Source organism: Bos indicus x Bos taurus, chromosome 19 (assembly GCF_003369695.1).
Source record: "Bos indicus x Bos taurus breed Angus x Brahman F1 hybrid chromosome 19, Bos_hybrid_MaternalHap_v2.0, whole genome shotgun sequence".
Lineage (NCBI taxonomy): Eukaryota > Metazoa > Chordata > Mammalia > Artiodactyla > Bovidae > Bos > Bos indicus x Bos taurus.
The window spans coordinates 57,110,151-57,133,686 of NC_040094.1; the positions used below are offsets into that span (position 1 = coordinate 57,110,151).

General features: G+C 61.7%; 3 protein-coding genes across 13 annotated transcripts in view; 1 reads left to right on the forward strand and 2 right to left on the reverse strand.

Annotated features, from left to right (window-relative positions):
• Positions 1-698: 698 nt before the first annotated feature.
• Positions 699-8,097, reverse strand: TSEN54 (tRNA splicing endonuclease subunit 54). Of its 5 annotated transcripts, none has more exons than XR_003506875.1 (11): positions 7,124-7,233; positions 6,799-6,963; positions 6,624-6,687; positions 6,455-6,538; positions 5,998-6,096; positions 4,863-4,915; positions 3,834-3,926; positions 2,996-3,639; positions 2,116-2,188; positions 1,687-1,803; positions 699-1,201 (listed from the first exon to the last, which is right to left on the reverse strand). XR_003506875.1 is itself a non-coding variant. In XM_027518727.1 (11 exons), exons 4-11 carry the CDS (start codon positions 6,518-6,520, stop codon positions 1,051-1,053), a joined length of 1,284 nt encoding a protein of 427 aa, XP_027374528.1. In that variant the 5' UTR covers positions 6,521-6,538; positions 6,624-6,687; positions 6,799-6,963; positions 7,312-8,097; the 3' UTR covers positions 699-1,050. The 5 variants fall into 5 exon arrangements, 4 of the variants coding, with proteins under 4 accessions (XP_027374528.1, XP_027374527.1, XP_027374526.1 ...); XM_027518727.1 differs by lacking the exon at positions 7,124-7,233 and adding an exon at positions 7,312-8,097 and having other exon boundaries at positions 2,128-2,188; XM_027518726.1 differs by having other exon boundaries at positions 2,128-2,188; positions 3,135-3,639.
• A 236-nt stretch (positions 8,098-8,333) lies between these two features.
• On the forward strand, positions 8,334-22,469 carry CASKIN2 (CASK interacting protein 2). 2 transcript variants are annotated; one of them, XM_027518735.1, is made up of 20 exons: positions 8,334-8,477; positions 9,603-10,153; positions 14,571-14,622; positions 15,166-15,263; positions 15,626-15,771; positions 15,874-15,969; positions 16,057-16,187; positions 16,374-16,482; positions 16,804-16,912; positions 17,134-17,228; positions 17,671-17,932; positions 18,061-18,182; positions 18,294-18,354; positions 18,468-18,559; positions 18,757-18,867; positions 18,946-19,047; positions 19,126-19,264; positions 19,403-20,851; positions 20,944-21,166; positions 21,552-22,469. In XM_027518735.1, exons 2-20 carry the CDS (start codon positions 10,060-10,062, stop codon positions 21,640-21,642), a joined length of 3,582 nt encoding a protein of 1,193 aa, XP_027374536.1. In that variant the 5' UTR covers positions 8,334-8,477; positions 9,603-10,059; the 3' UTR covers positions 21,643-22,469. The 2 variants fall into 2 exon arrangements, with proteins under 2 accessions (XP_027374536.1, XP_027374537.1); XM_027518736.1 differs by lacking the exons at positions 8,334-8,477; positions 9,603-10,153 and adding an exon at positions 14,395-14,485.
• TMEM94 (transmembrane protein 94) overlaps positions 22,278-23,536 on the reverse strand; it is a 36,691-nt gene continuing 35,432 nt past the window's right edge. For all 6 annotated transcript variants that reach the window (XM_027518731.1, XM_027518734.1, XM_027518730.1 and 3 more), the window contains one exon: positions 22,278-23,477. In XM_027518731.1, coding sequence (XP_027374532.1) covers positions 23,405-23,477 — 73 coding nt within the window. In that variant the 3' untranslated portion in view covers positions 22,278-23,404. The remainder of the gene's footprint in view (positions 23,478-23,536) is intronic.

Below are 23,536 nucleotides of genomic sequence, written 5' to 3' on the forward strand. Positions count from 1 at the left end.
GAACGCGCGCCTGCCCCGGGCTACCTCCCAGGACCGGCTGCAGAGGGGAGCGGTCCCTCCCACGACCCGGCCCCGGGCTGCCCCGGAGGGAGGGGCAAAGCCCAGCCTGCTCTTCTTCTTGCAAGCGCCCAACCCTATCAGGGAGGGGGGCCGGTGGACACAGGGCCAAGTTTCGGGACCGAGAGCTAGGTGCTTTGGGATCGGGCGTCGCCGAAGCACCTCCTCTCCGGGCGGGCCCCAAGCCTGAGCCCTCCTCCGAGTCGTCGACAGCGGCAGCAGCAGCAACCGGGGTTTTTAGCACAACGAGGGAGGGCAATTGGAACGACGAGAGGGGAGAAGAACGGGGGGTGGAGGCCAGGCCAGAGGCCTGGGCCGTGGATGGCACGCTCCACCGCACAGTTTGAAACGACTAGCGTTCGAGCCACGCTGACGTGGCGCCTCTCCGCCGCCCCTCTACCCGGAGCCGTCTGCGTGGTGTAGTGCCAACCTCCCACTTCGGACTACCTTTCAGAAAGCCAAACTAACTAGAGGTCAGTGACTTCCCGGAGAAAGGCTTGGGGTCGCATTTCTGCCCTCCCACAGGCTGCTCCTAGCTCTTGCACCGGAGAAAGCAGCGCTGTGGGTGGGGAGGGCCTGGGGCCCAATTCCGAAGGATGGTGGGGTAGGGAGGACTCTTCCAGTAAATCCAGCTACAGCAGTAAAAGGATATATATATATATATTTTAATGGCTTTGGCTTTATCGCATGAAGCAGGCACACTCTCATTTAAAGGCACAGAGTCTTCTGCCCCACCTCGCTGGCCTCTTGGAATCTAGTCCTGAATTCCAAGGGGATTACTGCAAGGCAGCAGTCTCAGACCTGGGGCTTAGAAGCGCTGCAGCGGCCAGGTAGCGGGGCAAGGCTTTGCTCTCCTGTGGGCATCAGACACCCAAGGCCAAGGCCCAGACTAGCCTCTGAAGCTACAGATCAGAGTCTGGGTGTAGGAGGCAACTGCGATGGTCCCTGAGAGTGGACAGTCCAGGTCCCCCAGGGCAGACCTCAGCTGGGTGGTCAGTGTTCCAGATCCCTGGGCAGCGTGAAGTCCCTGAAGCTGTAGAAGGAGATGTCTCCATGATCCACCAGGGCAAAAATCAGAGGGACATCCCCACTCTGGTAGGACAACCGCTTGAGGGTGCAGAGGTCTGGGACCAGCTCATCAGATCTGCAAGAATCAAGGTTAGACTGAGACCTGGCCAGAGCCCACCCATAAGTTTGGGAAGCCAACCCTCCTAAGCTCCCAGGGAAGGCCGATGTATGACAGGAGTTGGGGGGACGAGAAGTCTGGCCCTGGGCTCTCCTGTCTGCAAACCACATGGCTCTGATTTTCCAAGTAACACCCAGGGCCCTGGTAGGGTAAGGAGACTGGGAATAGTGAGGGTCTTGCCTCTCTTTTAGCCCGGAAACCCCTCATTCACATCCTTCTGCTGGCTGAGCCTGGAACTGAAATGGCCCAGGAGAGAAGCTACTCGAAAAGGACAGGAGTGAGAACTGAGGATGAGGACGCTTGGGTTCCCGTAGCACTAACTGGCTGTGTGACCTCTCTGGACCACTGGTTCTTCTCAGGGACTGACAGATTAGCGGGGGGCATGGAGGGGACATCCACGTGGTTTACAAGAGGACTCGCAGCCACGCTCACTGGTCTCATACCCGCTAATGCACAGCCGGACATAGGGCTTGCCAGGGTTATTCTTTCGGAAGGTGGCCACGGCGTCAGCCTGGTAGACATCAAAACTGATCTCCAAGCCCCCGGGCTTCTCCAACAGCCTGAGGACAGAGTGAGAAACCTTAGGAGACAGGGGCACTCCTCTCCCACCTTTTCTTTCCATACCACCTTTTTCCTCCCCGTTTCAGGGAGCAGCCTCCTCCAGGGAGACTAAGGAGGAGCAGTGACCCTATCTCAGAACCGGTGGGATAAATCATCAATCTACTTGGCTCTTACTCCTGCGGATATACAGGAGTATTATTACCAGGGTAGGGGCCCCTGAAATGATCCCCCAGCTCATGCCCAACCTCAGGAGTCAAATCCCAGCTGCCAACTCCTGCTGGCGCCCCAAGTACTATAGAGGTGGGCACTACCTGGAGACTCACCGGGCACCTCCTTCAGCAAGGTGCGTTGTCTGCAGCACAGAGATCTGCTGAAGGACTGAGGCTACAAGGACGGTGAAAACAAGGCGCTCGTGAGGAGAGTCGACCATCCAGACTCCCTGACATCTCTGAATCTGCCATCTTGTTTGGGGTTGCCAGATTTAGCAGATTTTTTTTTTTAAAGTATAGGTATGTCTCATGCATGGAGAAGGAAATAGCAACCCACTCCAGTATTCTTGCCTAGAGAATTCCATGGACAGAGGAGTCTGGCGAGCTCCAGTCATGGGGTCACAAAGAGTTGGATACAACCAGGCGACCAACACACACGTCTCATGCAATATCTGAAACATACTTATACTTTAAAAAAAAAAAAGTTATTTATCTGAAATTCAAATTTAACTGCTCTGGCAATCTCACTCTAGTTCCTTACAACACAACACATTCCCATAAGGATTGTAGTCCTGAATATATTAGCACTGTTCTTGTCTTATTCTCTACTCTTAACATGTAGGGTATATAGGAGATCTTCCTTTCATTTGGCCAACATATCGCCCCCTTGTTCCCCTCTAACAGAGGTGGGAGAGCACAGGACCACAGCCATCCACATGCATCTTGTTTATGATTTTAAGGATGCGGTTGTAGTTTACATTCCTCCTCGCCTCTCCTCAGGCACAGACCAGGCTGTTTCTAAACCTTCCCAGGAGCCTCTTCGCTGCTTCCTGCAGTGGACAATCCTGTGGGTTCCACTCCACCTACCGCTCTCTCCTCCCCCATCTTCCTTAAGCCTCCATCAGCTGCAGTCAATGCACGCCGCTTTTAAAGGCATGTGATCCCTCAGCTGCCCGTGGCCTGTGGCAGGGTGATGTGGTACCTGGGGAGTCGGCGCGATCGGGACTCAGCAAGGGGGTGACAGGCTGGTCCCACAGGTGTGGGGGGCGGCTCTGGGTCTTCTGCAGGTGCCGCCTCTGCAGCAGCTGCTTGTACTCCCGCCAGCTGGAGCAGCGCTGTACCTGGGGGTCAGCGTTCACATCCTCGCGGAAGTGCTGGGCCTCTGCCTGCCGCTCCCGTTCCCGCCGAGAGAGCTTCTCCTTCCGCTGGTTGAGCCTCTGGCACCAGGACTCGGCGTCCGTCTCCCGTCCAGCCACGTTGGCCGGGAGCAGCTCAGGAGCGGGGGCGAGCAGGAGGGTATGGCGGCTGTCTGCAGCCATGTTAGGGAAGGAGATCTGCTCAAAGTTCCAGCGGGGCTTAGGAGCCCCCGTGACCCCGTCCTCTATTTTGCCATTCTCTGGGCTGCATTGTGCCCCCTCCCTGCCCAGACCAGGGCAGGGTTTCAGGGACCCCAGCAGCTGAAGGGGGCCCATGGGGCTCTTTATGGGGCTTGACTCCTGGGGTTTCTCCTCTGAGCGGCAGCTGTTCTGGTTCTGGGGAGGTGGGCTGCAGGTTGCTGGGCTCTCGGGTGTCCCATCCATCCCCTGCAGGGGGTTCTGCAGGGCCTTGGGCTTCTTATTAATGGACCTGAGGGAGAGGAAACGCAGCCCATCTGCTCCTGACTGCTGAGGTGCACATGACCTCCATAAGCCCTACTGCCTCCCTGAGCCCCTGCGGGAGCCACCCCAACCCAACTTTTAAGCCCAGGCATTCTCCAAGGTCCCGAACACCAGCACTTCCACAGAATTCTCCCTGTGGGGTGGCCATGCGGGGAGCATTACTGAGAGCTGGAGCTCCTCCTCTTCCTCTTGCCCTCCAGGCACTGGGCACCACCGTCCAAGTTCAGCTGCCGCTCGTAAGGGGACAGGACAGAGCTGTGGGTGAGAATGGGTGGGGGGCAGGCAACTGATCCACCTCCTCAGTCTGGTGCTCCCCTTGGAATGTGTGAGGGACTGGCCCAGAGTAAGTCAGCGGGCCAGGGCTAGAAGCATAACCAAGGGCTGGAGCCCCAGGCAGACCCCACACAGAGTAATGGGGGAAGACACAGGGGCCTCCCTGCGCATCTTTGTCCAGGCCTCTGGGTCTCATCAGTGGTACCTTTGAACAGAGGTTCCCTGACACCAGGGCTCCTGCAGAGCCAGCAATAAATAATTAACACTGGTGAGAAAAGTCAGGAGAACTGGAAAACTTGGAAAATAAAGAAAAATGAAAATAAAACCCATGGATACCAAGGTAACATTTTGTTTCCTACAAACACACATATTGACTGTCTTTCTCCATATCTCTGTCAAAAATGACACTGTACTAACATACTGCTGTTTGGTCCTTTTTATATTCAACAATATAGTATGGCCCTTTATTACAGCATTCTTCCCTGCCAGGAGTTTTTCTTATGGCTGTGAGGCTGTACTGTCCATTATAGTAGCCCTAGATACAAGGGGCTATTTAAGTTAAATTTAAACCTATTAAAATAAAAAATTCCACACAAGCCACATATACTGGACAACACAGACAGAATATTTTTGTCACTACAGAAAGTCCTATCAGATAGTGCTGATCTAAGGGATAAACTCTAATCTGTGTGACCATGTTTTCCCTGTTGGGCTTATACGAGGTTTCCAAGATCACTGATTTTGCAAAGTGATGGTGTTTTGTGTAAGCTCCCCTCAACACAGGTTCTGTGGGGTAGTGCTTTTGTTCTCTGCTCTTCCTCAGCAGCCAGCAGAGGGCCAGCACCCAGTTAGTAGTCAGTGTTGGGCTTAGTCGCTGGGGACTAGGATAAATTCGAGGGAACTAAGACAGGGATTTACCTTGGTTGGAATCGTCGAACCACATAGCCGAGTCTTTTCAGGTGGCTGAAGACCTCAAAAAAAGAAACCCGAAGTCAGACGTCCACTTATGGAAAAAAACTGTTCTCCAGACAGAAGCCATTCACCACACCCCGAGATTCCAAACCCTGCTACCGGCAGGACCATACTCTCTCATAAACACCCTCCCCACACTGAGGTCTCAAGTCTCTGAGTTGCTGTCTCTCACTGGCCTTACTCTGGGCACGAATGACAGCAGTTTCTTGATTTAAATGCAAATCCCCAAAAGCTGATAGCTGATGGACCAGGGAAAAAACTTAAGCCAGAATATTTTGATACCAAAGCTGTCACAAGTGAAGCTCCTGACTACAATACAGACAAGACAACAGAGGGGGTGGACATCCTGCCGCCCCACAACACTTCCAAAGATGGGTGGGTTTTTGGATGAACCACATGTTCCTCCATGTGGCCCTGCATCCATATATGAGCGATGTACGCAGGTATGCCCCAGCTTGCTTGATCTCTCAGTAGCATTCAACGTAGCCAAGCCCTTCTTCCTGAAAAGACCTTCTTGTGGTCTCTCTGATGCCCCCTCTCCTGGTTTTCTCCGTTGCTGGACACTCCTCACATCCATTATCTTCCCCCTGACCTCCTCATGTTAGAGTGCCCCAGATTTCAGACACAGACTTCTACTCTGGCCACACCTCCCTACAGCCCAGTGGAGTCTGAAATATCCATGCCATCAAGATCTCCACATTTATGTCTCTAGCCTTGTGCCCCTCCTCCTCTGTGTTTTTCTTGGCACTCAACTCTGAAGTCAAACATCCATTTGCTTTCTTACCTATACATTACCCAAGCGCCCCCACTAGGACATAAGCCCTTGTCAGTCTTGGAGCCTCAGCACGTGGCTTGTTGTGTAGTCACTAAGTTGTGTCTCTTTTGTGACCCCGTGGACTGCAGCCCGCCAGGCTCCTTCTGTCCATGGGATTTCCCAGGCAAGAATACTGGAGTGGGTTGCAGTTTCCTTCTCCAGGTGACCTACCGGGTCAAACCAGAGTCTCTTGCATTGGCAGGTGGGTTCTTTACCACTGAGCCACCAGGGAAGCTCTTGTAGGTACTTATAAAGGGTGGCTGATACCTGGTACTGCAGGAAAGTCACTGTGTCCTCAGTCAGCAGCAGCTGGTAGGCCTCTTGGATAGACAGCGGAAGGTCTTGGTGGAAGAGCTGGATGGAGCCCTGAAAGTGCAGCCCATAGCTCGGCTTGTGAACCCTCCCTATGGTGGCACGGCCAAGGGAGCAACTTCCCCACTCTGCTATCTGCGTGCTACACCCCCCACCCATCACGGCAAGAATCAGGCCGGCCAGGAAGGGGAGGGGGGAGAGGGAGGCAGCATCGTTACTAACAGACTGGAAAGCCTGCTCCCTGAGTGACATTCTTGTCTCCTGCTCTAGAAAGCAGATTACAAGACTCCCCCCCACCCCCCCACCCCCGCCATCCGAATACTCGGTTGTAGATACTTTTTCCCCCAGAAGAAACGCCCTTCCGGTTCTTTGGTCACAATCCCCTCTCCACTCTCCCAGGGGCCCCACTCACACACTCCAGCAGATACAAGGCCTCTTCTGGATGAAGCCGCTGCCGACCCTGCTCTGAGAAGCCCATGGTCTGCCAGAATTTACCCTGCGGGGGACCCAGAGCAGATGTCACAAAGGAGCCCGGGAAGGCAGAGTAGGCGGGTCCCGGGTCTCTGAGCCCCGCCGCTCACCGCAGGAGACTTCAACTCCACGAAGCCTTCTTCTGGTCTCCACTCGGCGGCCACCAAACTGCCCCTGGCGAGGAGCGGGGAGAGGGGTCCGTCTCAAGCCCACCGGATCAGACTTACGGGGTCCAGCCGCCCAGTCCGCCCCGGCTCCGCCCCCGCCCCGGCCCGCCCCTCTCACAGGCGCTCCACGCGCTCCTCGGCCAGCAGCTGCCAGAGCTCCTGGCGGCACAAGCGCAGCCGCTCGGCCTGGGCCTCCGAGCCGTCGGGGAGGAAGTCCTTGGGGCCATGCGAGCGCTGGGGCAGCTTCTGGGACCGGGAACGTGCGGCGAAGAGCTCCGGGGCACTGGGGGAGAAAAGGCCGCGGCGTTAGCGCCGCGCAGTCGGGGCCGCTCAGCCCAGGCTGGAGATCCCCGGCCCGGGTGCTCCGGGCCCGCTCCCGCGCCCACCCCGCGGCCACGGCTCCCGCCCCCCACCCCCAACCCCGAGGCCCGGCCACGCCGCACCTGAGCACGCGCCCGGCCGGAACCTCCACGGAGGCCGACTCAGGCTCGGGATCCATCGGGTGGGGCTGGCCGACGCTGCGCGCGCACCGCCCTGCCCCACCCCTCCCGCCCCGCCCACCGCCGGGAGTCCGCGCGGCCCTAGCGCGCGCGGGTTCCACCGCCGCTCCCCGGGGCTCCGGTCCACCCACCTGCTTCCCACCTTCCTGGGTGTCCTGGGTCCTAGCGCCCGGCTACAAATATGCGCCGCGATTACTAGGGGGCGGAGAGCTTGCTAGTTTCTGGATTTGTAGGAGCTCCCCCTCTCCTATCCCCCGCCCGCCTCTGGGGCTCCTCTCTAGTAGTTCTCGAGAAGGCTGGCGTTTGAAAGCGTGGTATGAAGAGTTATAAGCGTGACCCTCCCCTCCGCAACCCCGGACTGCCTAGTCCGCACCACCCAGGCTGGACCGGGAGGAAGGCGGGGTTAGAGAAAGGAGAATGCTGGGTTCCCCAATTCGGCTTCGTACACTGAGGGCCACCACGGGCCGCCAGGTGCAGACTATGGGGGCCCGCAGTTCCTTCAGGTCCTTCTGTTGAGTCCCTGCCTGGGGGCTCGGAAGCCGGGCTTCCAGGACTTGGGAGGGGCGGCGGGAGGCGCTGTCCGACCCACGACGGTGCTGAAGCGCCACCCCAGCCGGTCGTTAGCGCCTCCCGGAGCCTGGGGTCCCCGCCGCCGCCGCCTCGGGCCGTCCCCACACGGCCCGCTAGGTGGCACCATCGCTCCGACCAGGGGCCGTCGGCCTGTGACTTCGGGTCGCGGGCGGAGGTCGCCGCGGGAGTCCCGGGAAGGACGAGGGGCGAGAAAGAAGAAAGGGGGGGGGCTCCCCAAGTGGGATTCCTGGGTCTCGATTCCCGGCCCATCACATCGCGTCCTCTCTCGCACCCCGTCACACACACGGTGTCTCTCCCGTCCTTCTGAACTCCAGAGCCCCGGGTCGTGCCCGGACTCCAGTCGGGACCGAGGCTCGCTCTCTAGTCCCCGCCCCCTCCCCGCCCCCACCGCTTCACCTGGACGCATGCGCGGACGCTCGAGCCCGGGGAGGTGGGGCGGGGCCTCGCGCGGACCGGGGCGGGGCCCCGCGCGGATCGGGGCGGGGCCGCAGCCTTTGATTGACAGCCCGGCTGCGCGGCCGGGACGGTCCCTCCGCTCCCGATCCGGTGGGAGGGAGGGGGGAGGGGCGGGATTTCCTGCGGGAGGCGCCGAGCCGGCCTTGGAAAAGGAGGAGAAAAGGGGTGGGGGGGGGCAGTGGGAGCCGCCGTCCAGGGGGCCAGGGACCGAGCAAGACCGGCCGGACCCCCGGCGGGGCGGCTGGGAAAGGTGAGACTGCGGGGCCTGATCTGGGGGTCAGCACTCTTGAGGGCCGGCACAAAGTAACTTTTCTTGCGGGATCCGCGGGCGCCTTCATCCGTCGGGTCTTTCTGTCCTCCTCGCGCCAGTACACCGTCTCCCCGCATCAATCCCTCCGGGCGCTTGGCCCTCCCGGTCCTTCTCGCCGCTTTGTTCCCCGGTCGGCCTGGGCTGGGCTGGGTTGGGGGGTTGCGCGGCGCTGGACTGGCATTCCGGGGGGCGGGGGAGCCAGCCCGACCCCATGCACTGCCAGGGGCGCCCTCCCCCAATGTCGGGCCGCGGGCTTTGAGCTGGAGTGCCATCTGGTTTGGGCTTGGGACTTATGGGGAGTAAGAGGACCCCAGCTAGGGCCCCAGGCCTGCCGCGGGTCTCATGCCACGGGACTCGGGCAACAAATTCTCGGCCACTGAGAAACTGACGTAAGCTTTTCTAAAGTGAAGTCGGGACTGTGGGACTCAGATTCAGGCTTGGGAGGGCGGACAGCCCCATTTAGCAGCGGTACCCCAGCTCTCATCTCTGTTCTCTGCCCGGCTGTTTCTTCATCCCGCACTAGGGGTGAGGATGGGTCAGCAACAGGTGCTGTAAAGCCTCACTGTCCTGCAGGCAGACCCTCCGCCAGAGATGGGGGGCCATACCTCCCCACTCCACCTTCTGAATTCATAAAGAGCCCTGGGGCTAGGGCTTCCGGTGATCAGGGCAGAGCCTAGATGGGGAGGGGTGACCCCTACCAGTCCGCCTGTGCCTGACCCTCCCAGGCCCCACCTTCTGGCCCACCACTTGTCTGTGGGTGTCAGAGCCTCAGGCTGTGGAGAACAGGCTGCTGGCCCGACCTGCCCCCGTGCGTCGTGCTGCCAGGGCCCCTCCTGCCCCGGGTTGAGGTGCTGCCAGGTGCCCTGGGGCCTCGGTGACTCAGCCTCCCCCTCCCAGAACACCCCCTCCCGGCCTCCCAATACTCCTCTCATGCATGGCGGCTCCCTCCCGCTTGGAGTGGCTCAGCCCCTCCCTTGACTCAGAAGGGCAGCCAGGGTAACTTGGGGGCTCCCTGGAAGCCCTGTCCTGTTCTTTTTCTGAGCCCTGCTTCTGGAACCCTTACAGACCCAGCCTTCAGCAGACCCTCAGTGGATCACACCTTCTCCAGACCCCCGAGACCTGGCCGCCCCTGCTGCCCAAGGCACGAGGGAATGCTGGCTTCTCTCTGGGTGAGCACCGGTGCTCCTGAGCCACGTCGGGAAGATTGGCGCCCCCAGTCCCGGCCCATTCCTGGGCTGTCGGAAGCTGCAAGCTGATATCCGTCCAGATTTCCACACAGCCTCCACCCCATCAGAGATCAGCTTTCCTGCTTGTGGCGGCAGCTCACGAAGCACCTTGAAGGAGTACCCGTCAACGCCTACCAAGAAGCCCACTGCCTGGGACACCAGACACACTCCCCACCACCGGACACCTGGCCCTCCAAAGGGCCAAGGGATGGCACCCTGACACCTCAGCTTAGACCAGTTTCCCTGCCTCTGCCCTGGACCCCTGAGCCCTGAGTCCAGCCCAGGGACCAGGAAGGATGGGTCGAGAACAGGACCTGATCCTCGCTGTCAAGAATGGAGATGTGACTGGCGTGCAGAAACTGGTGGCTAAGGTCAAGGCCACAAAGACAAGTGAGTACTTGGTGGGGTGACTGTCTACCTGAGACCCTCCTCTGAGTGCCAGGCTATAGAGAGAGGCCTGGGGGGAGTGGTCACTCTGATCTGGGGACTTGGGGTGGGAGTGCCTCAATGTGGGAACGTCAGAGAGGAAGTTGGGTCCCCCTTGCTGTGTATCCTTAGGCAAATCTCTTAACCTCTCTGGGCCTCAGTTTCCTCACCTGTAAAGTAAAAGGGTTGAAGTACATTCATTCTAATTTTGGGGGAGTGCCTACTGTGTGCCAGGCTCTGTTCTATGCTCTGAGCTCTAGCAGTGAACAAAACCAGCCCAAATTCCTGCCCTTGTGGATTTGCCTTCAGCAGGTGGTTTTTCCAGTGTGTTCTTTGGAGCCATGGGGTTTCTGGCAGTGGGTTGGGAAAGACTGAATAGGTAGCGCTCCACCCCTGGCCCCTCAGTCCAACCAGAGCATCTCTGTGTTTTTATCAATTTGATGACAACATTTGTGAGACAGCTTTTTTATTATTATTTAGTCACAGCAGTGGGACACGTTTATTGTGGGCTCCTCTGAGTGTAAGATAGCTTTTTAAAAAGAGAATTCTGCTTAAAAGAGGGGTTTTCCTGGTAGCTCAGCTGGTAAAGAATCTGCCTGCGATGCAGGAGACCCCGGTTCGATTCTTGGGTCGGGAAGATCTGCTGGAGAAGGGATAAGCTACCCATTCCAGTTTTCTTGGGCTTCCCTGGTGGCTCAGCTGGTAAAGAATCCGCCTGCAATGCGGGAGACCTGGGTTCAGATCCCTGGGTTGGGAAGATCCCCTGGAGAAGGGGAAGGCTTCCCACTCCAGTATTCTGGCCTGGAGAATTCCGTGGACCGTATAGTCCATAGGGTCGCAAAGAGTTGGATACGACTGAGCAACTTTCACTTTCTGCTTAAAACAAAGTTCACATTATCTAACCGGTTACTGAAGCCTACTGGGGGTTGTGTGTTCAAAGTTAATTTCCTGAGAGAGAGAGGTCTCTCTGCAGCCTGGTGTCTCTAGTCGATAGGGCTGTGAGGGCTCCGTGTACAGGTGGCCACACCTGACTTCCAGCTCCTGAGTACCCCTGCAATGAGACCCGCCCCCCCCCCCAAGAAAAGTAGACCTCTGGGCTTCAGGGCAAGCTCCCTGGACTGTCCCAGGAGGACACTGGACTTGTCCCCTGAGTTCCTCGACCAACAGGGACAGGAGGGGAGGGAGGATCCTTCTCAAGTGCTGGGGCTCTAGCCCCAAGACACAGCTTGGGCCTTGCACAGGAAGGAGTCCCCCGGGCTACCCGAAGATGTCTGATTATCCCCACCCACACCTGGGAGTATGGGTGCCCAAAGGAAGGATTTTAAGGGCCTGGGAGTTGTGCACATGTGTGAGTGCCCCCGCTTCCACACCAGGGCAGGACACCCAGGTTGTCGGGAGATGGAAAGGGTGCTCTCTGTGCCCTGGGGAAGTGGGTGCAGGGTGAGCCCAATAAGGGGAAGGTGCCAAGAAGGGCCCTAGAGACCCAAGAGTGGGAGCCACTCCCCTCCTCCCTGCACCTCGGTGTTGTTTTTGGCGATCTGCCCAGTGGGGCCTTGGCCTCATAGCCCTGGGGCCTCAAAGTGAGGCCTTCAGGGAGGCAAGTGGCTGGAGGCTGGGGGCGGGAACTTTGCAGCTGGGGTCCTAGGCTCTGGGAAGGTCCCTGGTGCTCGGGGGAATGTCTGTGGGGGAAGATGACCATTCCCCCACCCCCACCCCCAAGGGATTTGCACAGACATAGAGTCATAGGGTCCGGGGACTCCCTGTCTCTCTGGGACTCCCTGTCTCCTCCTCTCAGAGGGAAAGCTGGTGACAAAAAGGAGATCCCAAAGTGACCTTTGCAGACCCTACGGCTCTTCCCTCATGGCTCAGTTGGTAAAGTATCTGCCTGTAAGGCTGGAGACCTGGGTTTGATCGCTGGGTCCGGAAGATCCCTGTATTCTTGCCTGGAGAATCCCACAGAGGAGCCTGGGAGGCTACTGTCCATGGGGCCATATTGTAGTTGCCTCTATTCCCTGTGAGACAGGTACTTCTACATCCACTTTACACATAAGGAAACTGACACTCAGAGAGGGTTAGTGATTTGCCCAAGTTCACACAGCTGTGGCGTGGCAGATCATACCACAAGCCCGAGCCCCCCTCCCTATGCTACTGCACTCGGCTGTCCATCAGAATCATCCAGGGGTAGTTCTGAAAGTGCCGACTCCCTGGTCTCCCCCAGAATTACTGAATCATCACAGATAGCCCTTGACTTTGGAGAACCAGAAAGTTCTTCAGGTGATTCTGAAGCCCAGAAGGGTGAAGGGAACTGCCGGAAGGGAGGCGTCAAGGGCTCCCTCTTTCCCCTCTGGGCGGTGGCTCGAGCTTCCTGGCTGTCCAAAGAGGGGTGCTCCCTGAGCCTCCTCCGTTGGGTAGCAGGTCACTGGGGGGCCGGCCCTCCCTGCCCGCCCGGGTCCTCAGGGTGCAGGTGCCTGGGAGGAGAGGGCGACCGATGCCCGGGCCTGGCCTCCGCCCTTCCTTCCTCCTCCCTGCTCTGAGCTGTCCCCTTCTCCGACCAGAGGAAATGGAGTGGGCTGGGGGTGGCCCGCTGAGCTCACATCCTCCGCCCGAGCCTAAATCAGGAGCGCGACCCTTCCACCCCCAGAGCCCGGGCCTGGGAAGAAGGTGGTGGCGCAGGGGAAGTGCCTGGAGCCGCTGCCAGGAACCTAGGACCCTCCGCCCTCCCCTCCAAGGTCCCCAGCCCAGTCACTCAGAGCCTCTCCCCCACCGCCTTTCCGGCCATTGTTCTGGAAAAAAAAAACACACAGAGCCACCCAGGCTGGCCCTACCCTTGTCCCCGTCATGTTGTCCTGCCACTCCCCGGAGGGGCTGCCTCTTGGCCGCCCCGGACCGTCCAGGCGGGCAGCAGGTGGAGGGACTTCCCTGTATTGACCTCCTTGCCCTCACCGAGGCCCAGAGAGGTCCTAGGGCTGGCCAAGGTCACACAGCCGGGCGGAGGAAGAAGAATCTGAACCATGCGCTTCCTGCTCCTCGGGCCTCTGTTCTGTCCACTGCACTGAGTGGTTCCGTGTAACGAGGACTTTCCAAGGGGTCTGCAGGATGGCTGGGAGCAGCCTCCACCCCCTCGCGGCTTCGTCACGCCTCGGCTCTTACCTTTCTGGTGCAGCGCCATTCGGCTCGGCCCTAAACGTAGCTGTCCCCCCTCTCCCTGTCCTGTGCGCCTCCTCGCTGCAGGCTTGGTCCCTCCCTATTGGAATGAGGCCCTTTTTTGCTGGGGTATTCAGGGGCCCACCGGGGCCTGGGGGGCAGGCCTGGACCAGCATGCTTGGCACTGTGCCCGGCTGGGTTGAGCCAGGCCTCCTCCTCCTCCTTCCCGGCAGGGGTGGGTTCCAGCGGGAGGCAGGGGCCGCCTGCGACAGCACTCTCCTCTCCCTGAGGACCGCCGCCCCCCGCCTCCCGCGCCCTGGCTCACACGTGGAGCACACCTGCATGAACCCTGTCCCTGAGAGGGGACTGATCCGGTATCCTACCCCTGCCCCCTGTTCCTCTTGCCACCCCCTGCCCCGGGGCATGGAGCTGTCTGCCAGGAGCTCATGGGGTGCAGAGTCTGCAGTTCCTCCCCTGACAGGGGCCGGTGGGGGGAACAGTACCAGCTTTCACTGGAGACACCGCATCTCGGGAGTATGGGCTAACGTGTAAGGAGCGCTAAATGCTGATAGCTCCCGTCTTTCACGAGGGTCAGGCGTTGTACTCACAACTCTCGTACGTGGCTTCTGTGATCAGCCCGTTTTACAGATGAGGACCCTGAACTGAAGAGGTTAAGTGACTCTCCGCAGATCACACAGCGAGTGCCTGGCAGAGCCGGGGCATGGTGTAGGTCTGCATGATGCCACCTTCCCCTCTAGCTCCACTCAGGGATGCCCCCCGGGCCGGGCACGTGGCCCTTGGGTCCAGCCCTGGCATCCGCCCTCTCACCCTCAAGCTTCTGGCCCCTCTCTCTTCTCTCTCAGCCCCCTCGGCCCTGTGGAACAATGAGACTGGCTCCTCGGCCCATTCAGGCAGGAATGCTAACCATGCGCTCGTGGGCCTGTCCTTTGAGGGCACGGCAGGCCGGGGGGCCCCCCCATCTCCGCCCCCTTCGACTATAAACACGTGGGGCTGGGGACCCAGGGAAGCCAGGCCACTGCTGCAGCAGCTCCTTGCAGTCAGCGCCCTCCAGCTGATGGGCTGGGGTGGAGGGCCACAGGGACCAGACAGCTTGGCAGGCCATGGGACAGGTGCTTTTCTGCACTCCGAGAGGTCAGCGGAAGCCGAGCGGTGGGCAGGAGGGACCCTGGGTCAGGGGTGGGTACGGGTACCCTGACACCTCTGCTCTAACCCCCAGAGCTCCTCGGCTCCACGAAGAGGCTCAATGTCAACTACCAGGATGCTGATGGGTGAGTGAGAGCCCCCCCCAGTCCCTCTTGAAAACGGCGTGGTGGGGGAGGGGCGGGGAAGGATCAGGGGCCTGGAGTCCCTTTCCCTCTCAAACCCGGCCCTGGAAGCGTGTTCGCTGAGTGCTCTGGCCCGTCTGCCTGCGTGTCTGCCCGTGGGGCTGCCCCTGAGTGCAGGGAAGGGGCCTCTCTGAGGGGCCTCCTTGGGTCTGATTCCTGCTGGGCCCCATTTTCTCCCTGGAGGGTAGGAGCCCTGGGGCTCCTGCTCCCACGGCCCCCTCCCCTGGGCCCGCTGAGGGGGAGGCCAGACAAACAGGCCTCTCAGCCCAGACACTAAGCCCTTTCATGCCGCAGCCCAGCAGCTCTGCGCTCCCACGGCATGGCTGGCAGGGTGTGTGTGTGTCGGTGGGGGGGTGCGGGGGGGCGGCCACAGTGGGCAAGTAACTCAGCCACGCCAGCCCCCAGGATGAGTCTGCCCTGGAAGACCAGGATTTTGGGGGTGGAGACTGCTCCCTGACACCCCTGACCTGTGTCCCACCATGCCAGCTTTTCGGCTCTCCACCATGCCGCCCTGGGGGGCAGCCTGGAGCTCATCGCCCTGCTGCTGGAGGCTCAGGCCACCGTGGATATCAAGGACAGCAACGGTGAGAGCCCAGGGTACCCCCCACCCCAGACCCTGGGGTCACTGTGCCCCTGCCACATCACGGCAGTGCCAAGGCATGTGGGCGTGGCTTCTCGGAGCTTGCAGACGCTGGACCTCGTCAGTCTTCACAGCCTACTGGGGTCGTGGGTGGTACTGACAGCCCATTATCCAGCTGGGGAAGTTGAGGTTACAAGGCCACCAGATCCTCTGTGGTGGGCATGGTGGGCTTCTGGCTTCAGCCGGGCCTCTCCCTGGCCACATCTAGCTTCCTCTGGGTCTTCTCCCCTCCAGCCAGGGCTCAGTTCTTTCCCCCAACCCCAGGCCGTCCCAGGACCTCCCTCAGAAACCCGTCCCCTCCTGCAGGTATGCGCCCACTGCACTATGCGGCCTGGCAGGGCCGCCTGGAGCCCGTGAGGCTGCTGCTGCGCGCCTCTGCGGCCGTGAACGCTGCCTCGCTGGACGGGCAGATCCCACTGCACCTGGCTGCCCAGTACGGACACTATGAAGTGGTACGTGAGCCTGCCAGCCTACAGGGCGCTGGGGCTGGGGGCAGGGGCCGGCATAGGGGGCCCGGCCAGACCAGACCCCTCACCCGGCTCCCCCCACCCCAGTCAGAAATGCTCCTCCAGCATCAGTCCAACCCATGCCTGGTCAACAAGGCCAAGAAGACACCCTTGGACCTGGCCTGTGAGTTTGGACGGCTCAAGGTGAGGCCTGCTGCCCTTGGGGTACTGGGTTCTGGGCGTGCGTGGGGTCTCTGGGGGGAGGCCCTACCCAAGTGCCGGTTGCCGCAGGTGGCCCAGCTGTTGTTGAACAGCCACTTATGCGTGGCGCTGCTGGAGGGGGAGGCCAAGGACCCGTGCGACCCCAACTACACCACGCCCCTGCACTTGGCTGCCAAGAATGGCCACAGAGAGGTCATCAGGTACCCACCGGGGACCCCCCGGCTTCCTCCTCCTCTTCCTATGGGACTGATCACGTCCCCTCAGTGCCCTGCCCTGCTGCCCCCTTCACCCTGGCTCTGGATTGCTCTCCCAGCCCCCAGCGATCAGCTTCCTCTCCTTCCGTACCTGCTGCCCCCCACGCCAGTCACTCGCCCTCCCGTCTGCAGGCAGCTCCTGAGAGCCGGGATTGAAATCAACCGCCAGACCAAAACAGGCACGGCGCTCCACGAGGCCGCGCTGTACGGCAAGACCGAGGTGGTGCGGCTGCTCCTGGAGGTGGGTGTGGACCCCTGGTCACCCCGCAGGTGTATACAGATCCCCGCCGGGTGCCGGATCCAAGACCGGCTGGGGAAGCAAGAGAAGGACTGTCCTGCATGGGTTGGGGCCCAAGTAGCTGGAAAGCAGACAGACATGGTTCGAGCCCCAGTTCTGCCTTTCACTGGCTGAGTGACCTTGAGCTCGTCCCAGAACAAATTTGAGCTTCCATTTCCTCGTGTAAAATATGAAAACAGTAGCTACTTCCTGGGTAGCTGTGGGAATTGGGAGAAGCAGCCAACCCGGTGCTCAGCACAGGCTGGCCCTGCTCTGTACACCTAGGGCGGGGTGGACGTGAACATTCGGAATACGTATAACCAGACGGCGCTGGACATTGTGAACCAGTTCACCACCTCCCAGGCCAGCCGGGAGATTAAGCAGCTCCTGCGGGGTGCGTGTGGTGGGGAGAAGACCCAGCCCAAGGGCTTCAGAGCCACTCCAGAGGGTCCCTGGGAGTGGAGGAGGAGCACATGTCACATTCCTGGGGCTGGCCGGGGGGATGCTATGGGGATGAGGGGGCAGGGACCTGGGGAAGGGTCATGAAGGGGCCTGGAGGGGTGGGAAGATGCCCTGGGAACCCTCAGATGACACCCGTCATCCTCCTTATCTCAGAGGCCTCAGGGATCCTGAAGGTCCGGGCGCTCAAGGATTTCTGGAACCTCCACGACCCCACTGCCCTCAACGTCCGGGCAGGGGACGTCATCACGGTGAGGACCTGATGTAGGCATTCCTCTGAGAATACAATTGGTTGCCGTCACTTACTTGGGCACCTGCTGTGGATCAGGATTGGTGTTAAGGTCTTTATTTGCACGATCTCATTGAACTTTTTCCCTTCTAAGTAAGGTAGGCGTTCTTACCACTTCCTTTTTTAGGGCTGACAGAATTGAGGCTTAAAAGAATTAAAGTGATTTGTCCAGAGTCACAAGCTAGCCTGCAGTGGAGCTGGGGTCTGAACCCAGGCTGACTCCAGACTCTTTGTTTGCCCTGGAGGCAACCCGGGGGTTGGGCTGGATGCTGGCAGGGGCAGGACTGTAGGCCCACTTGAGCATCAGGGGGCGCTCCCTGGGGGGAGGGGAGGAGCTGGACCACGGCTGCAGGCTGGCCACTTGGCGCAGGAAGTGACCATGCCCCCCTGCCTGTCTGCCACAGGTGCTTGAGCAGCACCCAGACGGCCGCTGGAAGGGCCACATCCACGAGAGCCAGAGGGGCACTGACCGTGTGGGCTACTTTCCCCCGGGCATCGTCGAGGTGGTCAGCAAGCGGGTGGGTGTCTTGGCACCCCGCCTCCCCTCTGTGCCCACCCCCCTGCGCCCAGGCTTCTCTAGGATGCCGCAGCCCCCTGCCGAGGAGCCCCTGCACCCCCTCACCTATGGCCAGCTGCCCCGGGTGGGCCTCAGCCCAGAGAGCCCAGGTACGTCCTCCCCGGGAGCGGGTAGGGCGATGCTAGGCGCCGGCATGAGCGTCTGGCTCTGGCCAGCTGCCAGCCAGCTGTGGGCGGGGCCCACCGGGGTTCTGACCGCTTGGCTCCTGCCCCCACAGCAGGTGACAGGAACAGCGTGGGCAGCGAGGGCAGCGTGGGCAGCATCCGCAGCGCCGGCAGCGGGCAGAGCTCCGAGGGCACCAACGGCCACAGCACCGGCCTCCTTATTGAGAACGCCCAGGTGGGTGGGGGGTGGGGGGCTCTTGGGACGAGGGCTGGACCCCTTCTCCTCCCCTTCCCCCGCTCCCACTGCCAGTTCCCCAAACAAGAGACATCGCCTTCCCGTCTCCAGCCGCTGCCCTCTGCCGGAGAGGACCAGGTGCCTCCAGGACTACAGCCCGCGTCCCTGGCAGGTAGGAAGGGAGGCGGGGGCCTGGGTGGGCCAGGAGAGATGCAGGTGGGGCAGCCGAGGACTTGGCACCCCTGCATCCTGTCACCCTGAATGCATTTCTCTCCGTCCTTAAAGACAACCCGAACCACCGCCCTCTGGCCAACTATCGCTCGGGGGAGCAGCACTTCACCCAGGACGTGAGGCCTGAGCAGCTGCTGGAGGGGAAGGTATGACCTCCACTGGGGAGGTGGCTATGGGCCCAGAGGAGGGGGCGGGATGGGCCTCAGCATGGACTTGAGTTCCTGTTCGGACCAGGCCCCTGGGGTGGGGCTGGGGTTGATGGCGGGGCTGTGGCCTTGGCACTCAGCCCCCTCCCACAGCAGGCTCAGTACCGTTAACAGCACCCCCTCCCCCCAACTTGTAGGATGCTCAAGCCATTCATAATTGGCTGAGCGAGTTCCAGCTGGAGGGCTACACTGCCCACTTTCTGCAGGCCGGCTACGACGTGCCAACTATCAGCCGCATGACGCCTGAGGTCGGTGCCACAGCGGGAGGGCAGGGCAGGAACCCGTGGCCAGGGGAGGGGGCCTGACGGCATGACTTTGTGTGGCAGGACCTGACGGCCATCGGGGTGACCAAGCCTGGGCACAGGAAGAAGATCGCCTCGGAGATTGCCCAGCTGAGCATCGCCGAGTGGTTGCCCAACTACATCCCGGTGAGTGGGCGGCAGGCACGAGCTCCCACCGCCGGCTGAGCCCTCCTGGCTCGGGGGCTGATGGTGCGGCTCTTGCAGGCGGACCTGCTGGAGTGGCTGTGCGCCCTGGGGCTGCCTCAGTACCACAAGCAGCTGGTGAGCAGCGGCTACGACTCCATGGGGCTGGTGGCTGACCTCACCTGGGAGGAGCTGCAGGAGATCGGTGTCAACAAGCTCGGTGAGGACCGCCCTGGGCCTTCTGGCTCGGCCTCCGCGTGCCTCTGAGGGCCCCCAAGATGTTTCGGGGTCCAGGAGGGATGAAGGGCACCATCTCCAGCCCCAGCTCACCCTGCCGCCTCTATCCGCCTGCTCTCAGGTCATCAGAAGAAGCTCATGCTGGGGGTGAAGCGGCTGGCTGAGCTCCGGCGGGGCCTACTGCAGGGGGAGTCCTTGGGGGAAGGCGGCCGCCGGCTGGCCAGGGGCCCGGAACTGATGGCCATCGAGGGGCTGGAGAATGGGGACGGGCCCCCTGCGGCCAGCCCACGCCTCCTCACCTTCCAGGGCAGCGAGCTAAGCCCGGAGCTCCAGGCGGCCATGGCAGGGGGTGGCCCCGAGCCACTCCCCCTGCCCCCTGCCCGCTCCCCCAGCCAAGAGAGCATTGGGGCTCGCTCACGGGGGTCCGGCCACTCACAGGAACAGCCTGCCCCCCAGCCCAGTGGCGGGGACCCCAACACCCCACAGGAGAGGAATCTTCCAGAGGGCACAGAGCGGCCCCCAAAACTCTGTTCCCCACTTCCCAGCCAAGGGCCCCCGCCTTATGTCTTCATGTACCCCCAGGCCTCACCCTCCAGCCCAGCCCCTGGGCCGCCTCCGGGCGCTCCCCGGGCCTTCTCCTACTTGGCCGGCCCCCCGGCCACTCCTCCGGACCCCCCACGGCCCAAGCGCCGGTCCCACAGCCTCAGCCGCCCCGGCCCAGCTGAGGGGGAGGCCGACGGGGAGGCCGAAGGGCCAGTGGATAGTGCCCTGGGCAGCTACGCCACCCTCACTCGGCGACCAGGACGCAGCACCCTCGCCCGGACCAGCCCCAGCCCGACCCCAACGCGGGGGGCTCCCCGCAGCCAGTCCTTTGCCCTCCGGGCTCGCCGCAAAGGCCCCCCGCCCCCGCCCCCCAAGCGCCTCAGCTCTGTCTCTGGCTCCACCCCGGAGCCCCCACCACCAGATGAAAGCCCGGGGCCCAAGGAGGGGGCCGCGGGGCCCCGGAGGCGAACACTGAGTGAACCCACAGGCCCCTCGGAGCCCTCCGGCCCACCCACCCCAGCCGGTGCCGCATCGGACACAGAGGAGGAGGACCCGGGGCCCGAGGGGACACCCCCGTCTCGGGGCAGCTCAGGGGAAGGGCTCCCCTTTGCGGAGGAGGGGAACCTGACTATCAAACAGCGGCCCAAGCCGGCGGGACCCCCACCCCGGGAGACGCCGGTGCCCGCCGGCCTTGACTTCAACCTCACAGAGTCAGACACTGTTAAACGGAGGCCCAAGTGCCGGGAGAGGGAGCCACTGCAGACGGCACTCCTGGCCTTCGGAGTGGCGGGCACCACGCCCAACAGCCCTGCCCCCCAGCCCTCACAGACCCCCAGCGAGCCCCCCGCGGCCTCTCCCAGCCCTCCCCAGCCTGACCCAAGCAGCCTTCCCACCCCCGGAGCTCCAGCCCCTCTCTCTCCCAGCTCCCCGGCCCAGCCCCTCGGGCCCGCCCTGGAAAACAATCGGCGGCCCGGGGAGACGGAGCCCCCGGCTGCCCCCGCCACCCTCATCAAGGTGCCCGGAGCAGGTATGAAGCCAGGGCCTGCAGGGAGAGGGTGGCGTGGGCAGGGCCTGTGTCCGGCTCAGCTGAGTCACAAGCCAACCTCTTTGTCTCTGCAGGAACAGCCCCCAAGCCTGTGTCCGTGGCCTGCACCCAGCTGGCATTTTCCGGCCCTAAGCTGGCTCCCCGGCTCGGCCCCCGCCCGGTGCCCCCTCCAAGGCCGGAGAGCACAGGGGCCGCGGGCCCAGGCCGGGCCCAGCAGAGACTGGAGCAGACCAGCTCGTCCCTGGCAGCTGCACTGCGAGCCGCGGAGAAGAGCATTGGCGCTGAGGAGCGAGAGGGGTGAGCGTGCTGGGAGAATGGGAAACAAGGGCAGCTTCCCCACCCCCGCGTCCTTCCCCTAGGGTCTGGGCATGATGGCGAGGGGACATCGGTGTCATGGCAATCAGATCCTCAGGCGGGGGGGGGGGTCCCCACAGGGAGGGGTCACGCAGATCTGGCCTGCAGGCAAGTGGCACTTAAGAGGCAGGCGAGCTTGGACCAGTCACTTCTTTCTGTGAAACCCAGCGCCTCTGTGGGAGGAAGGGTCCGTGACTCCCATGACCTTGGGAAGTTGTGAGAAACGGGACGAGATGCACACCTGGTGCTCGCCCCAACCAGGCCCCACGCCCAGGGCCAGCAGGGTGCAGACCGCTGGCTCGTCTGACCTGGCCCTTCCCTGCCGCAGCACCCCCGGCGCCTCCACCAAGCACATCCTAGACGACATCAGCACCATGTTCGACGCCCTGGCTGACCAGCTGGATGCCATGCTGGACTGATCTGGACCTGCCAGCGGCCCTCGGTGGTGCCCACCGCCACCTCCCGCAGCGCCCACTGCCTTTCCCCCTCAGCGCAAAAGACGCCCCCACCGCCCGAGCGGGGTCCCTTCTGCCGCCCCCAGCCTGCGGCCGTCCCCACAGCAGCCCCGTGCAGAGCGGAGGGGACTTTTCAGAACCTGACGTCTCAGCAAAGCACCCCCACCCCACCCCCAGCATGTAATCTGAGGGGAGGACCCTGCTTCTCGGACAGGGGCCCTGGTAAGAGCTTCCTGTCCTGGAAGAGTGGTGGCCGGGCTTCTGGGGTGCCTTCTCTGTACCCCCCCACCTTCCCAGTGTCTCAAGTGCCTGTGCCAAGGTCCCCTGGCCGTCCACCGTGCGGTCCTGGCACCCTGAGAGGCTGGAGGCGGCAGTGCGTTTGGCCCGGCCCCCACAGGTGCGCACAGGACGTGTCAAGGGCCAGGGGTCTGCTCTCACTGTCAGCGGCACCCAGCCAGCCTCGGGCCCGCCCCTGCCTGCCCTCAGAGAGGCAAAGCTGTCTGCAGCGGGGCCGGTGGATTAACCGGTCCCTCGAACAGATCCCCAGAGTCCGAACGTTTCCAACTGTAAATGTTATTTTTTAAGCAGAGAGAAATGCGTATATTTTAAATGGAATTTATTCTATCTATAACTGCCTGTGAGGACACAGTGGGGGAGGGGCTTCGGACCACAGCGAGAGCACCCACTGCCCGCCATGGGGCTGCAAGCCTGACCTGCCTGGCCCAGGCCCCAGCTCTGTAAGCATTTAACCTCTTCCCCCAACTAACACCAATGAAAGTGTCATTCCACCAGACCGTGCTCTGTGTGTTTGGATGTGCGCCGTGAACCTCTGAGCCCAGGGGTCGTGCCTGAGCCGGACCCAAGCGCCCCCGCCAAGGTGCAGGGTGGGGAGAAGGCCTGGGTCCCCCCATCTCACCTTCAGGGAGGGGCTCCCTCGCTGGCCCAACCCTTGGGTGGGCCCTTTCGTGGCTGCCTCAGGGATCAGCCACAGGTTTTGCTTCAGGAGTTTATAAGTTTTAATACAAACCAGTCTGTATTCATTCCCAAAAGGCTCATTTCCAGTAAAAAATATACACCAGTAAAAACATTCTCACAGGGTAACTGGGGCTGAGGCTGGAAGGAGGTCCCGGGCTGCGCCCCCAGGACTGGCTCCACGGCCTGCCCAAGGGTGGCCCAGGAGGAGGTTCTCGGACCAGGCGGGGGCTTGGCTCCGTCTTCGGGCCCCAGCATGAGGCCCCCCACAGAGGAGGAGCGGGCTTTGCCCCAGGAAGACAGGACGATGGGAGCCCGGGGAGGGGCTGGAGCCCCGGCCTCCAGCGGCGCCCTGGAGGACCGTGGGCATATCCCAGGACTGCCCTCCCACCAGAGGCCCCATGGTCCACGGCTCTGCCTAAAGGCCAGGGGGCCCTGGAGGGGGGCAGCCCACAGGTGGAGAGGGCTGAGGGCCCCTCTGCTAAGCACACGAGGTCATACATTCAAGAGCCCGGGGGTCTCCCCCTGGTGAGGAAGAGCCAGACGGTCCTGGACTGAGGCTGCAGTTCCGTGTCTCTGAGGAAGCCCCGGGGCGGGAACCACAGCCGGGTCTGACACCGGGAGCTGGGACTCCAGGGCCATGCGGTGCAAGAGCAAACCCTGACACGTTCATGATATCAACTCCCCAGACACAGAAATGGGTGTGGCTTCAGCCCCAGACACCACGGCATCTATGGCCGCCACGGCCAGCGGCTCAGAAAGGAGAGTTCATGCCCAGCTTAGTTTCAAACTGCAGCTTCTGTCGCTTCTGGTAGCGGACGCGGACTCTGGTGGGGTGGAGATTGAAGACCAGGTTAGCGCAGACGCCGAGGCCAGGGATGGACAG